At 34.9% G+C, this 17,085-nt stretch overlaps 1 protein-coding gene across 3 annotated transcripts in view; it reads right to left on the minus strand.

The window, feature by feature from the left end:
* esyt2a (extended synaptotagmin-like protein 2a) overlaps window positions 1–17,085 on the minus strand; it is a 43,605-nt gene that overhangs the window by 9,780 nt on the left and 16,740 nt on the right. For 2 of the 3 annotated variants that reach the window (XM_065266396.2, XM_065266388.2), the window contains exons 6-13: window positions 10,439–10,528; window positions 9,886–9,941; window positions 6,043–6,163; window positions 5,784–5,960; window positions 5,526–5,608; window positions 5,353–5,401; window positions 2,727–2,816; window positions 1,471–1,566 (exon numbers count right to left, since the gene is read on the minus strand). In XM_065266396.2, the coding sequence (XP_065122468.1) occupies window positions 1,471–1,566; window positions 2,727–2,816; window positions 5,353–5,401; window positions 5,526–5,608; window positions 5,784–5,960; window positions 6,043–6,163; window positions 9,886–9,941; window positions 10,439–10,528 (762 nt within the window). Of the gene's footprint in view, window positions 1–1,187; window positions 1,290–1,470; window positions 1,567–2,726; window positions 2,817–5,352; window positions 5,402–5,525; window positions 5,609–5,783; window positions 5,961–6,042; window positions 6,164–9,885; window positions 9,942–10,438; window positions 10,529–17,085 lie in introns of all 3 variants that reach the window. The other variant, XM_065266379.2, reaches the window with a different exon arrangement.

The raw sequence follows: 17,085 nt of genomic DNA on the forward strand, positions 1-17,085 counted from the left end.
GACACACACATGAATGATTGCACAATTACATGCATGGTTAATTTGATGACATGAAAAAGGAAAGAGTCTGTCTTTATTTGTACTGTATGACTGTCTGCTAAACCCTTAACTGGTAAAACAGGCTAAGCCAAATACAGCAGATCATATATATTTACATGATATCGATTTACATTTATTTGCATTTGTCAAGTGGTGTCATGGATGGTAAAGGAAAATTGAAGCACAAAGATGAAAGAGAAATAAAGACAAAGCAATCCAAAGAGAATCAACCCACACTTCACTGAAATGAAACTGCAACAAATTTTATTGCAGAAATGCGTCACACAGCTCATGGCCTGAATCTACTTTAACCCTCCGGAGTCAGATAAACAGATATTGGTAAGATGATACAGTTAGCATTATACAACACTTCTGGTTCTTCTCTAAAATAAAAGCTTATCAATACAGAACTGTTGTATTGAAGCAATATCACGCTTGTATTTATACTGTTATATCATATATCAGTGACGTGTGTGTTATTTAATACAACAGCACCGTGATATTGTATTTCATACAGTGAAGTGCCAAGTGTGACCCATTTCATTCAACATGCACCCAAGAAATGGGTGACACTCTTCTACACCCGAGACCGAAACTAGACCCGACCAAACGGCCCCACCCACATCTGTCTCACTGCAGTAGCTGTCTCAAAGCCCCACCCATTTCCCACACCTATGTCACAGCTGGAATGACAAGATCATACTTGTACACCTGTTTATTAAGAATGAGATTATGATGTAATCAGTGAGGCTATATTAACACATTAACATCTTTTTATTTAAATAATTTAGCTTAATATTAAAAAAAATAATGTGGTCGTCTTTTATTTTTATTTTGTCCAATTACATGCTAAAAGTGCTACCGCCAGACCCAGAGATCAGCTTAATGGATTCCAAAACGGTAAGAATCAAATGTTTAACACTAGGGGAGCTGGAAAGTGAGCATACTTTCAAAAAAAGTGCAATGTACCTTTAATAAACCTTAGAAGAACCATAAAAAAATCAACCAAATAAACAAAACAACACTCTGATCATTAAATGCTTAACAATTAGATTTCACGTGAACTCTAAAAATAAAACTTTCATGCATACCAGCAGGAAAAATACTAGCCGAAAAAATCCAAATAAAAGGCTTGCAACGTGACTCACAAACATTGTCCTGTAGAGGGCAGCGGTGTTCTCACAAAACACCAGCCCAGCAGAGCGGCACTCTCTCAGACACCCATTGCCCACGCGCCCCTCAAAAATGCTCTTGACCCAGAGCGACAGGAAACCAGAGCAGGTGAACAGAAAGAAACAGCATGAAGAAAGAAAAGCCAAACAAGTACAGAAGCGATATCAGATAAAAGCAGAGGGGACAGAAATGAAACAGAAATAAGAAAAATAAGAAATGCATGTGTATGTTTGTGTGCACGTGTATGCGTGTGCTCACTGGCAGGTTTTTGGCTGAGTCCAGGTGCACCAGCAGTAGAGCTGATGACAGCCCATCATTGGCCTGGCCTTTGTCTGCTTTAACGCTGCTCAAAACCTGAAATACAAATCATAAATCATTTATAACTGCTGATATGTATCTACACCGTGGTATTATTTCACACACTAAAGTGATGTTTAGGGTCCTGGTAAGTCTTGATTAACTTAATTTAAAGGGTTATTATGAATCCAGTGCATGTTAAAGGGATAGTTCACACCAAAAATGGAAATTATGTTATAATTTACTCATAATTTATACATTCTGTGCAAGATATTTGGAATCAAGCAGGAGCCATAAAAATACTATGGAAGTGCAAAACTGTTTGGTTACAAACATTGCTTAACATATGTTTATTAGGGTTGTCTTAATATCTTTAAATTCATACAGGTTTGGAACAACATGACGGTAAGTAAATAATGAATTTATTTTTATTTTTGGGTGAACTGTCCCTTTAATCTCCATCTATGATTTCTGCTGATAATCTGGAAAGTTAAACATAGAAAAAAATCATATTTAGAGTAAAGATGGAAGTCTATGGGGCAATTTTTTTATTTTTGGTGTTAAATTTACTATTTTTCTTCACAGTAAGTCCACAATGTCCCTTTCGACAGTCAAATTACTTTTCTGGTTTTGTTATTGCTGTAATTCACTGGGTGGAGTTTGTTTCATGTAAACAGGATTAAGTAAACATCCATATCCCTTTTTGGTATCCTTGCACAGAAGTTGCCAGCTTTACTTTGGCCGTGCCAGAAATGAAAAGCATGCATTTGAGACAAGGTTAATAGTAATTTTAACACACTAATCTCATGGTGACAGACAATGCTGTGGCCTTGCTGCTATACGTCTGAAAATACGCATTTGAAATGTTTATTCTAGTGGCATTTAACCACAAAGACTTCCTCTGTTAACACGCCCGTACACTGAAAAAAATGATTCATTGAATTTAATAATATTTTTTAAGGTAAGTGGTTGCAATCAATTTATTTAAGCTACATTTAAACAAAAGTTTTATATTTTATTTTACTTTACTAATCTTTTTTGTTTAAATGTAGCTTAAATAAATTGATTGCAACCACTTACCTTAAAAAAATTGATTAAATTCAATGATTCATTTTTTTCAGTGTAAGCTGGCATCAAATGCAGTATTAAACCTAATATTCCTTTAAGAACAGAAGTTTTTCAGTATGCTAAAACAGATGCATGTGTGTGTATGTTACCTCATCAAGTTTATCGGGTGTAGAGAGAAGAGAAAACCATTGTAATTTTAGATGAAGTTTTCCTGTAGAGACATCATCAAGCACAAACCACTACACACAAACACAACACAGACACACCCAAAGCCACATAAACACAAGAAGAGGATTTGTTAAAGAAAACATGTCAATTTGCAACACATAACTTTGTTGGGTACAAACTTTAAATATTTCTGAAAGCATGCATGTGTAAACTAGTCCTAAAAGCAGTAATACTTTATAATAAGGTTGCATTTGTTAACATTAGTAATAATGTATTAGCTAACATGAACTAACACTGAACAATATAATTTTCAGCATTTATTAATCTTTGGAAAAAAATCTCTGACTTTACAAAACATATTATCGGGCGATTTTCCAGCCTAGTCCTTGACTAAGATATATTTAAGAGCTGTCCAAACTGAAAACAACTTGCACTGACATATCTAAAAATACATCAGTGCCCTTTGTTTTGTCTCAATATGCCCACAGATAATGGTTTTAGTAAGGCATGTTTACTAAACAAGTTATATTTCCTAATTAAACTGAGGCCTAGTCCTGGCTTAAGCTAATTCCTGTCCGGGAAACCGCCCCTATAAATATTATAGGTAACACTTTACAATAAGGTTCATTAGTTAACCACATTTGTTACCATGAACTAATAATGAACAGCACTTATACAGCATTTATTAATCTTTGTTAAAGGTAATTTCAACTATTAATAATACTTAAATAAAATCTTGTTAACATTAGTTAATGCACTGTGAACTAACATGAACAAACAATTAAAAGTTTTTTCTATTATCTAACATTAACAAAGATTCATAAATATTGTAACAAATGTATTGCTTATTGTTTTGTTCATGTAAGTTAATACATTAACTAATGTTAACTAATGAACCTTATTTTAAAGTGTTACCATATTATAAATGTATTGCTGAAACACGTTACAAAGACTGTGAACTATGTATAACTAAATTGTGGAGTAACACCGTTAAAACAGTTTTTCCACATTTTTGTGTTGAGGATTATTTACAAAATCTCAAGCATCCATTCAGGTTGAAAGTTGAGACGACAGCTTTCCCATGAGTGGGTGTGGTTTCAGCGCTGACACCGGACACATCAGCATTTGAAAACAAGGCATTCTGCCTATTTTTCCTAGATTTATTTTATTAACTTGCCGTTTTTATAATCTTTCAAATTTGGCTAGGTGGTTAATAAAATATGGTGTGACAAACTGATGACACATTTAATATTGGACTTTACACAGACTTTAAATGTTAGTTAATGCCAATGTAATCATTCATGTTAGTTCATTGTGTATTAACTAATGTTATTACATGGCTCGTTGGAATGCTTGATTCTGATTGGCCAATCGCGACATTTGCATGTTTGTTATATAAAATTAAACAGTGGGGGTAACGTATTACAAGTAACGCGTATTACGTAATAATATTACTTTTCAGAAGTAACGAGTAAAGTAACGCATTACTTTATAAATGTAGACATAAATATTTGAGTTACTTTTTTAAAAAAGTAATGCGAGTTACTGTTCATTTTAATTAATTTAATTTAAAAATAAAATAATTTACAGAATTTAACTGAATATATTATCGTAGAATTACGCCTGAGCGGGAACAGTTTTAGTCAGAAATGGAGATGGCAGGCCAGAGCTTAACATTTTTGTGATCATAAAAACACCTGCAAGGCCTGAAAGAGATCAGGCCTCAGCCAAGTAAGAAAAAGTAACGCAAAAGTAACTTAAAAAAAACTTAAACATTACTTTCCATGGAAAGTAACTAAGTAATGCAATTAGTTATTTTTTTTGTGGAGTTTTATTATACCTTTATTTATCCAGGTAAACTGTTTGAGAACCACTTCTCATTTACAAACATGACCTGGCCAAGAGGCTACAAGAATAAATAGGAATATACTGTACAACTATACATTGTAAAACACATGTCACACAGAACAAACAATTAAACTAAAAAAGGTAGACAACAAAGAAAAGAGAGAAAGAATAAAGTGCTTAAATATATGTGTACAAAAATGGTTCATGATTGTCAACACGAACAAGAGTCAACTATGTAATTTTGGAGGTTTACCTTATACTGTAATGCATTACGTTTAAAAGTAACTTTCCCCAACACGGAAATTAAATATGTCTTTTAGTAACATAAATGACATTATATTTACAAATTATTAAACTAAATAGTGTGTTTATGACATGTCTTGTCTTATCTTAAAGCTTAAAGTAAACAGGTTTTCCTCGCGGAAGGTCTGCATTTGTTAAAAATGAGCAAATGAAATATTTCAAATCCATAATTACCTTTCTTAGGAGTCAAAAAGCCTTGTAATAAGCGGGATAATGTACAGGCTGCCTGTAAATTGTCCCTTATGTAATAGTTACATCTTTTGATTTTCAAAATGTTAGTAAATGCTAAGATTACCATGAACTAAGATTAATAAATTCTTCAGAAGCATTGTTTGTTGAACTACACAAATAAAACCTTATTGTAAAGTATTACTGCATCATCTCTGCTAAAAACTGTTATAGTTCAAAGCAAAGATGAACGGATGACCAGAATGAGACCAGAAATGCTTTTTGTACCTCATCTACTTTCTGCTCCTTCTCCAGTTCATCAATTTTGATGGTAATGCTAAAAACAACGGGAGGAGAAATCAAATGTTTCAAACACTGAAACATTCAAGATTTTTGAATGCTGAATGTCATCTGATGTTTGGGGTGAAAAATCAATGAGCTTGATTAATCACAGCTATTACCTTCCCAGAAAATCATCCTTATCTGGATCCTCATCATACAGCTCGATATATAAATTCTGGTCCGGTTGATCATACACACATGCCTAAACATAAATACATATAGTTACTTGCAATTCCTATAAATAATCCCCATCTACATGTTTTTATAGTTATTAACTTAATTATAGGAATATTCTTTGAGGACAAAACTAAGAAAAGTTTACAATTTAGTTCACTACTTGTAACAAATTTTCTCTGAATATGTACACACACTCTTACCTCATATACTTCATTCCATTTCGGGTTTACTGTCTCCTTGATGACTTTAGACCTAAAGAGCTGGTTACCCAACTGAATGACGCCGTATGGATCTGACTTTCCTTTTATCAAACCACCCAGAAACTTGTCTTTTCCCAACAGGTCCTGTGCCTCCAGGAAGTGGACCCGCAAAACAGCCTATGCCAAATACATACATATATTATAAGATAGAAAGATTGTGTGTGCATAATATGAGTTTGCTAGTGAGTGTGTGCTGTACCTTGGGCATTGGGAATCGGAGTTTATCAATGTGTGCCTTATCTACGAGGGGAATGTTGAGTTTGTTCGGTAACACCAGGTAACTGTAGATGATATCCTGGATAATGCCGTCAGACAGAACACTAAGCGAGAGAGAGAGATCAGTAAGTGATGATGATGTCAAATATATATTTAAAAGTTAAATAAATAATATATTTGCCATTAAAAACTTCTCACAGCTTCTAATATGTGACCATAAGTCAGGTTAAAAAGTGTAATGTCTTATCATGCAAAATCCATTTTTACAAGGTGTTTGGATAAAAATGTGTGTGGGCAGTGTGAACACAACCAAACCAAACCCACTTTTTAATCCCAATTAAATCAAAGCAGCCTCATTACACATGTCGTTTTAAATATCTTGTTAATGTGATGTCACACTGATAAAGCCCCGCCCACAGCCACTGACTGACAGTCCTGCATTACCATAGTTTACGCCCTCAGTGAGTTGTACGTTGTCCTCAATAGTGAGATACTATTGTCTCAAACTGTATTCACAGGAATCAAATCTGAAAGTGCTCACTGTCTCATTTGGGAAGGAAGTTAGAGCAGTAGCTTATTTACATTTAAAGGTATAGACACAAAAACAGCATGTTTTTGAGCTAAAAATTTACACATTCGGGGCACACCTGAGACTTGCATATGTTGCATCTTGTAAAAGTGGGCATAATAGCTGTCCTTTAAAGCAGTGGTTCCCAACCTTTTTCACTTCAAGGCCCCCTAGTTGCCTACAACAATATTTGAAGCCCCCCCCCACTCACAAATTTTTTTCCAAATAAAATTAACTACAGCTTGGAATAACTAGACAGATGGTTATTCGCCACTAAAATTCCAAAAAAATAAGAAACATCTTGATTTTTTGCTTGCTAGAGCTTATTTTAATGCTTGTTTTGTCCAATTTTTAATAATTTTAACCCATCTTGAGGCCCACTTGGAAATCTGCTGAGGCACTCCTGTGGGCCCCGGCCCCCTGGTTGGGAAACACTGCTTTAAAGGAAAGCACCACGTTTTTCAATATTTTTTAAGGAGCTTAAAGGTGCAAAAAAGGATGTTTGTTTTATACATTTTTGCAATATTACTTGAAACTGTCTTTACTAAATGGTAAAAGACTATTTATTAGCTGCACTGAAAGTAATAATATTAATATACGTCATCTGTGCACAAGATAAGGCCTTAAAAACATCAGCCAATTGCTCATGCGGTCATCGCATAAGCGATTGGCCCTCTAGCTTGTCAATCACTGCCATTACGATCCTTGTGAGAGACGTGCGCGCTCCAGTAACTAAACACAGGCGACACATGCGCATAGCGCATGAAACTCCGTCTTAAGTTTCGCTTTGTTTTCATTGTCGATCCTGCTTTCCTCCTCGAATTTGCACCACGGTAGAGAAGAAACTCGAAGGAGGACGCAAAAGAAAGACTTTTTTAAGCCCCTGGGAATAGGACAAAATTGTCAGAAGAATGTAATGTAAACAGAGTCGTTATTGGAGAAACATTTCAACGCTGGAGAGCAATGAAGGAACAGAGAGGTGTCAAGACAGACGCGCAGTTCGCAAAATTCTTCCCGACAGGTAACAGTGATTATTCTTTCTTTGGGGAATAATTATTGTTGTACTGTTATTCAAGTATATTGACGTTGTTCTTGTACTGTAGTTGTAAGGCAGTGACCAGTCTGCTACATGCTAACTTAGTTGAAATGGGAGTAGCGTCGAATGATCTAACGTTTTAACGTTTTATTTGTTTATTATTATCGTCATTTCACTTAATGAATCCACTGACGCGAGTCACGCGACACAGCATATGCCGGTGTTAAACAAACACTCGTGTTCAAATATTCGTGCACGAGTTTTGGAAGGCGTTCCCTAGAAATGAGCTGTGAAGGAGGGAGGCTGTTCTTACGCATGCGCTCATTTAAAAAACTCAGTAACCGTTTTTGGATTCTCAGTCGGCGAAAAACATCCTCTTTTGCGCCTTTAAGTTTGCAGCACCTCGCCTGAGGTAGAAGTGCTCGTCTGCCATATAATAAAGTTCTCATTTTTTATCCGCTTTAAAAATCGCCAAGTTTTAATTTGTGCCACATATTTACTTGTGTAACTCATGTAACAGTCTTTAAACAGAGAAAACATGGAAGTGTTTGGTGGCTTCTAAATTCATCCCTGTTTGGATCCTAAGGAATGAATGGGGCTAGGCTACATGCTAACATATTCAAGACGCTCTGTACAAAGATTAAGTGCAAGCATTGAAAAAAGAAAGGTATGTATTAATTTGTCTAAGTTTAGGTAAGAACATAGTAAAATATTAAAAAACAGTGGTGTTTTCCTTTAAGAAGACTTGGACTAAGTACTTCAATACTTTTTTAGTTTCGCCTGACATTCATCATTTCAGTTTCATTATACACAAAAGCCTGGATACTTTTTGTTGTGTTTTAAACGATGAGGGTGAGTTTATCATAACATGATATATATTTTTGGGGGGCGCAAATATTTTAAAGTGTCAACTTTTAAGATTTCTACTCAGATAGGCACACTTTCTATACACATACACTTTCCCATGTCACTTTTTTATGTCTCCAATAAACACACACATCATCAGGCCTGTTTTTCTCACAAGTGCTAACAAGTTTACACAATAAGTCTCTCTTTTTCCTTCACCTCCTTCCCTATTTAAACTAGTTTCATTTATGTACATCTTGTTTAGTTTTTGTAATTGTAGTTAATAAAACTTTCTTAAGCAGATATTGTTTACAGATCAAATAAATGACTTCAGCTCTGATTTCTGAACATTAAAGAACATGCAATGGGATTCTTCTCTTTGTTTGTGTGTGTGTGTGTGTGTGTAACAAAGCACAAATCTCATTCTGAACGCCTAAACCACAACACCAGCTCCACCTAGGAATATGACTATAAAAGGAAAGAGAGAGAGAGAAAGCGAGAGAGAGGACATTAAAGGGATAGTTCACCCAAAAATGAAAATTCTGTCATTATTTACTCACCCTCATGTTGTTACAAACCTGTATAAATGTCTTTGTTCTGATGAACACAAAGGAAGATATTTTGAGAAATGTTTGTAACCAAACCATTCGTGGACCCCATTTACTTCCATAGTATAATTTTTCCTACTGTGGAAGTGAATGGGGTCCATGAATGGTTTGGTTACAAACACTTCTCAAAATATCTTCTTTTGTGTTCATCAGAACAAAAAATATGCGGGTTTGTAACAACAATGATTTTAGGGTGAATGTTACCTTTAAACAGAGGATTAACATTCTTTGTTATGATGGTTACATTTAAAAAATATAAAAATTATAATTTTTGGTATACACAATCACATACATTTAACATACTTCATAGCATTTTAAATCCACTGAATCGTTTTTAATGTGGAAACCTTCATTTTAATCAAGTTGTCATTTTTATTATTAGCCCATTAATGCATTTTGTTGAATGCATAATTTTATTATAATTTTTTTTAAGGGAATCCAGACATTAATACCATCAGGGAACCCTTGTTGAAAAACCATGATTTAGAAAATGTCCCTCATTGTTACTAAAGGGTGTTTCTGTGAATCATCAGATGTTGTCAGACAGGCAAAGCAGCATTTCCGAGACAGGAATGATGGTGCATAATGTGTATGTTAGCGAGAATGTGTTATCTGTGAAACCTTAAAATACAAAACAGATCATGTGACAGCATGTGTAATAGCGATGCTGCTCTAATGTTTTTCAGTTTTATATAGCTGACATAACATACATTACCATCATACCACACACACGCACGCACACAAAAACACACATTAAGTGTCACTTACTTTATTCCTGGGACATCCAGCATGTTTGTAAGACCCGTCCAGTTTATATCCAGAAACTGACAAAGACATAAAGACAAATGTTATGGCTGGAAGAATATATAAGTATGTGTGATTGTTTACTATCAAAGATTTTCCTCACTTTTCATTGTTTTTGTAAATCTAAGACGAGGACATCAATACTAGACCCATACTAGATCCACTAGACTAGACCAGGGTTTAGTTTAATCCAGGATTAGGCCTTAGTTACATTAGGAAATGTAAGTGGTTTTTACAAAAAATATTACAGGTGTGCAACTTGAGACAATGTACATCATTGACATGTTAATGCAATGCCAAATTAAAGCAACTCAAACATGCATTTTAGTCTGTCTGTGTGTGTGTGTGTGTGTGTGTGTGAATTGCAAGCACATTCTCATCATTCTCATGTTGTTTGATCTTTAAAGTAAAAAATGCCAGGCATGCAGTGGAAAAACTATTAAGATACAGAAATATAAATACAGCTTCTTCTTGCACAAGGATGTCTGCTTATGTATGTATCGTGTGGTTAACCTACCGGTTTCTTGAGGAAGAAAACGGAGAGAGCTCCAATCAGAGGCATGTCTCCTAGCAGCGGCTCCATGATGACCCTCAACAACCCATTAAGCTAAACAAAAACAAAACGAACAAAACCTGGGATAAGACATGAGATAAGTGGAAAAAAATTTAGGCAGCAAAGAAAAATAAAGTACAGCATTCAGTTATAATATAATATACAAGTTATGACTGAAGACACTTGGAAATGTTGCAAGCCGGATTTACAATTGCATCATGTGTGCTAACCACTAAGCCAAAAAAAAATTATTAGTGCAATTATTCTGAAATGGTGCACAGTGACACTTACAGTACTTTGCGAAAGTCTTAGGCCACCATTAGATTAGTTGTTTTTGCAATGGTATAGTGATTATATAATATATAATCTCTATATTAAATAAAACCAGATGTATGTAGTATTAAAAACAGTATAGAAATATAAGCTGACGTGTCAAGTATTTAGGGTAAACTCCCCTTCCACTTGAGCAATAGCAGGCAACTGCAGGATCTTTGAAACCTAAATTAAATTAAATTTCAAGATTTATTTTGTGCCAAGAGAGGTCACACTAAACCCTAACTGATGCCTGAAGAAGACATTTAGAAATGGTTGTTTTTTATTTTGTTTAAATATTTTCTATATTTTCTGTTTGTATCTTCATAAAAAAAGTGAAAATAAATATGGATGATATTAAAACTTTGCTAAAACAACAAAGCTGGTGGTGGTGGTGGCCTAAGACTTTTGCACAGTATTGTATGTGTGTTCCAATCTAGAATTTCATCATTCCATCATCTCTCTTCTTATTTCCCTTAACTCCACTACCCTATCTAATAAAAGCCAAGAAGCCCATAAAAAAATGATAAAGACATCCAAGTGCAGACTAAGGTTATCTTTATATATTTAGGGGTTCAAGCCCGTAGGGCTGAAACCCTATTGTATTTGTATGGATTTTTATTATTATTCTATTTATTATTTTTCTTCTGCCGTAAAACGGAACGTGCAGACCAAACCGTAAGGCCTAGAGACTTGAGACTTGGCCAAATGGTAGGTCTCATTCGTGCGCGAAGTTGACAGAGTGTCACCACAATCGGCCTATGGGGGGCGCTATAGCGATGGCAAACGCGTTGATGCTCATAACTTCCACAATTCTTGTCCTAATGTCAAGTGTCTTATATCCCTGGATTCCTTGCGTCAAGACGAACAAAATGTATATCTCCGATTTCATTTCCGTCATTAAAAATTTTCCGCTATTTTCGATTTTGTCGAAAAAAATAAAAATGAACTAGTCCTAGGTTTTTTGTCCGATCGGAACCGTTCCAGTGCTGTAATATTCCTTGGAGTGTGAATATAAAAAGTTATCAAAAAAAAGTTGAACTTTATACTCGTCGTCGTCAAGCCACGCCCAAACGCCCCCAATGGGCGGAGCTTCTTGGACTTAAATGACTATAACTTGGGACTGGAAAGAGGTATCGAAACCAAATTTGGTACACATATACAGCGGACTATTCTGGGGTCACGTGAAAAAAATTGCATCGCTTGACCACTAGTTGGCGCTATAACACCACCTCAACTTTGAAGGGCTGTAACCAGAGAAATATGGAACCGATCAACTTAAGATTTGGCACCGGTGCTCCTGGTCTAGGGTGCTATCTATGTCTCAAAGGAATTTCGCGTAGGTCAAAAAACATGGCCGCCATCGGCCAATCAAGAAAAAGCAGCTATTAGGCAGGGTTAACGGAGGCCGATCGAAACGAAACGCGGTGGGCTTGTTTGTCTTTTGGCCATGAAGGTCTGTGCAGAGTAAGAAAAAATTCGGCCTCCGGGGGGCGCTATCACGTTTTTTCAGTGTTTAAGTGATTGTGTATTATGCAGTGTTTCAGATATCAACAAGATCCTCATATCATTTAATAGAGGTACTTAAAATGAACAACATTGCCTCAAGAAGCACTTGTCTCAGTCGAATCGTTTGTGAGATATTCATCATTTTCTTTTAAACCTACTTTTGCGAACTAGTCCTAGGTTTTTTGACCGATCTGAACCAATCCAGTGTTGGAATATTCCTTAGACACTGAATATCAATAATTATCAAAAAAAAGTTGAACTTTGCACTCGTCGTCTCAACACCATGGTCAAAAGTACGAAGAGGCGGGGGCACAAATACTTAAATGGCTATCATTTATGATAGGAATGAGATATCAACACAAAACTTGGTACACATATGTATAGACCCAGGCCAAGGTCACATGCAAAAAATTGCAGAGATTGTCCACTAGGTGGCGCTATAAACTAAGAACAAAGAACGATGACTATAGCATATGTATACGACACATAAATATTTGTCTGACCTACTTGTTATTTTGCACATAACATATGCTTTCAGATTCTTATAATGGTCTATTAGGATAATTACATATCTTAGAAAACATGCCAACCAACAGCCAACCAGCATTTACCATGTACGAGTCAAGCGAAATGGTGTGAGATTACAACTAAACTGATGGGCCTGTTTGTTTTATGTTCTCAAGTCTCTGTGAGGATTTTTAGTTCATCTTTCTGAAAATCTTTGCGTCTAACACAATGTGTTCAAAGTAAACAGATCAGTGGTTCTCAACACACCTGCTTCAAATAATCAGCACAATAGTAGAGATTTCTATGAACTAAACTGATTGTGTCAGATGAGAGAAACATACAAAATGTGCAGAGCAGTGGTCCTCCAGAAACAGAGTAGAGAACCATTGCTCTAGATGTTCATGTTTATATGAAAAAAAATATTTTGTGAACTAATACTTGGTTTTTCACTCAACAACAGTAAAGCCAATGCAGTACAATTTCCTGTAGTCTGTGAGCCAATATAAATGCCAAATTTTGATCACCAATTGTAAGTCTTATTCCTTTAGTTGTTTAAGTTTGAATTACAAAAACAATTTTTCAAAACTCATCCTAGGTTTTTCAGTCAACAAAAATAAAATCAGTGTAGTAAATTTTTTCTGTCCTCTGTGTGTATAGATTTATCAAGTACAAAATGTAATGAATTTGAATATCTGCTGTTGTATGCATAGATTTCATGTGATGTCACACAGTGGTGTAGGTGCCATTTGTACGATTGAATTGCAGCATGCATGTTTAAAGGAAATCATAAAGATATGGATTAAAGTTTTCCATTATCCCCAAAACTCTGAGCATAATCAGAAATGAATTGCTGCTATCAAGATGATATACAGTCTTGTTCAAAATAATAGCAGTACAATGTGACTAATCAGAATAATCAAGGTTTTTAGTATATTTTTTATTGTTACGTGGCAAACAAGTTACCAGTAGGTTCAGTAGATTCTCAGAAAACAAACAAGACCCAGCATTCATGATATGCACGCTCTTAAGGCTGTGCAATTGGGCAATTAGTTGAAAGGGGTGTGTTCAAAAAAATAGCAGTGTCTACCTTTGACTGTACAAACTCAAAACTATTTTGTACAAACATTTTTTTTTCTGGGATTTAGCAATCCTGTGAATCACTAAACTAATATTTAGTTGTATGACCACAGTTTTTTAAAACTGCTTGACATCTGTGTGGCATGGAGTCAACCAACTTGTGGCACCTCTCAGCTGTTATTCCACTCCATGATTCTTTAACAACATTCCACAATTCATTCACATTTCTTGGTTTTGCTTCAGAAACAGCATTTTTGATATCACCCCACAAGTTCTCAATTGGATTAAGGTCTGGAGATTGGGCTGGCCACTCCATAACATAAATTTTGTTGGTTTGGAACCAAGACTTTGCCCATTTACTAGTGTGTTTTGGGTCATTGTCTTGTTGAAACAACCATTTCAAGGGCATGTCCTCTTTAGCATAGGGCAACATGACCTCTTCAAGTATTTTAACATATGCAAACTGATCCATGATCCCTGCGATGTGGCATTTTCAAAATGGGCCAGACTAAGTATATCTAACTAATTAACTAGTAATCTGGGCATAGCCAGTGGTTAAATATAAAAATATGCAGAGCTTTAGTGCTATTTTTAGGCCTACTATAATATGACAGAGGCTGTCATCTGAAATACTTGTATGTTTGCACATAATATCTATGTCAAAGAATATATATGTTCTATAAGAACAATTACTTTTGTTAAAAAATACTCTAATACATTTAAACAAGCAAACATTTAGTAAGACCTACAGAATAGATCTCTATGAACTAAAATGACTGTTTCAGATGAGAGAAACATACAAAATGTGCAGAGCATGTTTGTGTATATGTTCCTTTTGTCCATAAAAATATATACGGTTTAATAACTTGCATACCTCACTTTATTTACCTAATTAAAACAGAAAGCCTTCATGGTACTCGATTTAAGGACATGAACATGAATCTGCTAAATGAAATGATATTTGTTATTGACATGATTTAATAACACCATCCACCATTCAGATAACGTATCTGGTTGTTTTATTAAATTGTTTCAGTTTTTACACTCAACAACATTAAAGCCAGTGCAGTACAATTTTCTATACACTGTATAAATTAATTTATATATATTTATATATATCAAATACAAAAACAACTTTGAAAAAGTATAGCTATCACACAGTCATTTTGAAAATGGCCCTGACGAACGGCCCCTAAAGTTTATGACAAAGCATACAATGTATTATTGAGATCAGGCAATATACTCAAATTCCTTATTGTGGTTTTTAGGTGCAATTTTCCGTTATGTCCACTAGATGGCAGAAGAGGATCAATCACTGGCTGACATTTGAACTCACAGAAAACACAGAAGATGATTACTCTTTAACTAATTCTACTATTAATAGAAATCTGTTCACATTTAAAGGTGCAGTGTGTAATTTTTAGAAGGATCTCTTGACAGAAATGCAAAATGATATACAAAACTATATTATCAGGGGTGTATAAAGACCTTTCATAATGAACCGGTATGCGTTTATTACCTTAGAATGAGACCTTTTTATCTACATACACCAAGGTCCCCTTACATGGAAGTCAACATTTTCTGGCGCCATTTTTCTACAGAAGCCCCTAACGGACAATTTTTTTACTAAGTTGTCTCCGACGATGACATGTTTGTCTGGTCGCGGCTACCGTAGCTTCTCTATGTGTTTCAAAAGCGAGGGGTGAGTAGTGGACTAAGCCATTGGTTGCAATTTGTGACCTCACCACTAGATGCCACTAAAATGTACACACTGCACCTTTAACTTCATGATTTTACTGTTATAATATTAAAATCAAATTTAGTGAAAGACTACCACTTCAATTGTTCTGAGTTGTCAGTTTTATCACTCATGTCACTTTATGATAGCTGTGAAACGTGAACATAATTTTGGAGGCACTTACACGACATTTGCAGTAAGAATTATATTTTTATGTTTTTTATTAAAAAAACTACATACAAAGTGGGGGTGTAACCATGTCAGTATTAAGTCTTGTTCTTTAACAGTCTTGTTTCTCCTTTCTCAGGTAAACGTGTGTGTGTATAATATACAATGCAGAATATCTATATGGCCATGTCCTTATTTTTTTATTTTTTTATTTAAATTAAGATCCCCATTAGCTACTCCATAAAGAAGCAGCTATTCTTCCTGGGGTCTTAGAATATTACCAACATATTAACATCAACGCTTTACAACAATGAAGACAAATACAGAAGTGATCACAACATTATCTAAATCATCTACACTCCATACACACTCATACACACACACACACACACACACACACACACACACACACACACACACACACACAACATAACCATATAACAATATTACAATATAAGCTCTACTATGTTCAAAATATCATAACTTATTGTGTAAAATATAATAATAACGTCACAATTGCCTTAGCTCATTAAACAATAACTATTAATTACAGTTACTCCAAGGTAAATAAATACAATCTCAATCTTTTAGAAAAACCAGCATTGCGACTCTCAGAAACCAAAAATAACGGGAGTGAGTTCCATGCCACCATTGCTCTATAATACAAAGTTCTTTGAAGTTGCTTTGTTCGACATACAGGTAACAAAAAACGCCCTTCACTTGATTGACGAGTAGAATAAGTATGAACATCACTGAAAAGAATCAACCTGTTATAAATTATTTCTGGTGCTTTTGTAATAATTATATTTTTTAAGAATTTAATAAGAGAATACTTAATTCTGCTTCTTACATGAAGCCATGCTAACTTATTATGCATATCCCTGATACTTGTTCTAAAAGAACAATTTAGAACAGGCCGAGATGCTTTATTTTGTGCAATCTGTAATCTGTTTAAATTATTTTCTGTAGTTGTAGCCCAAATGATGGAACAATAATCCAGATGACACAAAACAATTGATTCAACCAAAGTTTTCCGTATACGCATTGGTATAGATTTTCTCCAATGTCGAACTACAGCCATGCTCCTTCCCATTTTATTCAATATTGATTTAATCTGAACGTTCCAGGTCAACCTGCTATCCACAATCACACCTAGCAATTTGGCCTCAACCACTTGTTCTATAATTAAACCACCTACTGACAAGTACAGAGCAGGAGAATTTTTTAAAAGATGACTTGATCCCAGCATCATACATTTACTCTTCTCAACATTAATAATTAACTTATTATCCCTAATCCA

The sequence above is a fragment of the Paramisgurnus dabryanus genome, chromosome 6 (assembly GCF_030506205.2).
Source record: "Paramisgurnus dabryanus chromosome 6, PD_genome_1.1, whole genome shotgun sequence".
NCBI classification, from domain to species: Eukaryota; Metazoa; Chordata; class Actinopteri; order Cypriniformes; family Cobitidae; genus Paramisgurnus; species Paramisgurnus dabryanus.